At 48.0% G+C, this 1,365-nt stretch overlaps 1 protein-coding gene across 2 annotated transcripts in view; it reads right to left on the bottom strand.

Annotated features, from left to right (window-relative positions):
• Positions 1-106: 106 nt before the first annotated feature.
• Positions 107-1,365, bottom strand: part of leng1 (leukocyte receptor cluster (LRC) member 1) — a 5,663-nt gene continuing 4,404 nt past the window's right edge. For both annotated transcript variants that reach the window (XM_008302381.1, XM_008302382.1), the window contains exons 4-5: positions 814-1,097; positions 107-701 (exon numbers count right to left, since the gene is read on the bottom strand). In XM_008302381.1, coding sequence (XP_008300603.1) covers positions 482-701; positions 814-1,097 — 504 coding nt within the window. In that variant the 3' untranslated portion in view covers positions 107-481. The remainder of the gene's footprint in view (positions 702-813; positions 1,098-1,365) is intronic.

Here is a 1,365-nt window from a genome sequence, read left to right as displayed (position 1 = left end):
CCATCAGATGTAGAAAGATGTTGTTGGAGCCAGCAGTGTATTTGTTATTTTCTAAATGACACATGTAGAATAAAGAGACTTTAAGCTTATAAAAAACCCAAATAAATCACTTTCTCTGTGTCATTTATTCTCTTTCTTCTGGTTCTCTTGACATTTCTTGAGACCTGGTGAACAAACCTGGATCAGCTCATGTGTACTACCGGTCTGGATTAGATTCTCCAGGTGATCACGCTCTGTCTAGTGAAAGCTGCAGAACATATTTAGCTTTCTGAATGTCTGATAGTGAGCCAGGATTTGTTCTCCACACGGAACCACACATCAAACATCAACATGTTCGTGGACAGTCAGGAAGTTCAGAGTCTGTTTGTTCAGTTTCTGGCTAATGAACGGCGTCAGTTTGTCCACTCTGAAACCTGCCGGCGTGTTTCGGCGTTTGGAGGATTGAACCACCCACCGGAGATTGCAGACCAGAAGAAGCGGCTCAAGATTTCAGAATCTCGTCCCTCCAGCTGTCCCGATCCCTCCGCTGCCTCTTGCGGGCGAGCTCTGGGAAGTAGGCGCTGTTGTACGGCCTTTCCCGTTCATTTAACTCGGCCCCGGGATCCTTCCTTTTGCCGCTTCGCTGCTCCAGAAGAGCCTTCGCTCTCCTTCGCTCCTCGGCTTCCCTCTGCAGACGCTCGGCTCGCAGCCTTTCTATGGAGCTGCAGGAAGATGGGATGGACCTTCATGTATCAGTCAGAGAAGTTTCACTTGACTACAGCTGGAGCATTAATGCACATTAGAAAAAGGACAATAAACGAGTAAAGCTCTCACCTCTCTCCAGCGCTCCTCTTCTCTCCTTTGTCTCGTCTCTCCTTCTTCTTGTGCTGCCTCCTGTCTTTAACTCCGAGAGCTTTCTTCATATCCTTTAAAGGATCCAAACTGTCCTTCAGCCTGCGATCCTTCTTCTCTCGCTCCTCTTCACTCACCAGCTTCCTCTTGTCTTTATCAGGCCTCTCCTCTTTCTCTTTGCTGCCTTTCAGGTACCACGGCGTCACCTCCGAGCCCGGCTGAGGTCCCAGAGACACCAGCAGTCCGATGGCTCGTTCCTGCTTCTCCTGAAGGAACCAGAAGCAAACATCAGTTATCTCAACCTGTTGTCGTAGAAGAAGGCAAGAAAAGCTAAATAAGCCTCCTTTTATTGTCTCCTTCGGCCTCCAGCACCATCTCAAATCACCTTGACGTGCTTTAACTCGGATTTATTTCTGTCTCAGTTAGTTCCTCCCGATGAGCACGATCTGTGCATCGAAAGCTGCAGAACATATTCTGCCGTCTGACGACAATCAGCAGATATTCTCCATTGATTTTAAATGTCTGACTCCAAAC

This window comes from Stegastes partitus, unplaced genomic scaffold (genome assembly GCF_000690725.1).
Source record: "Stegastes partitus isolate 25-593 unplaced genomic scaffold, Stegastes_partitus-1.0.2 Scaffold1804, whole genome shotgun sequence".
Classification (NCBI taxonomy): domain Eukaryota; kingdom Metazoa; phylum Chordata; class Actinopteri; family Pomacentridae; genus Stegastes; species Stegastes partitus.
Note: the sequence above shows the minus strand (reverse complement) of the source record. Positions and strands in the feature narration are given on the sequence as shown.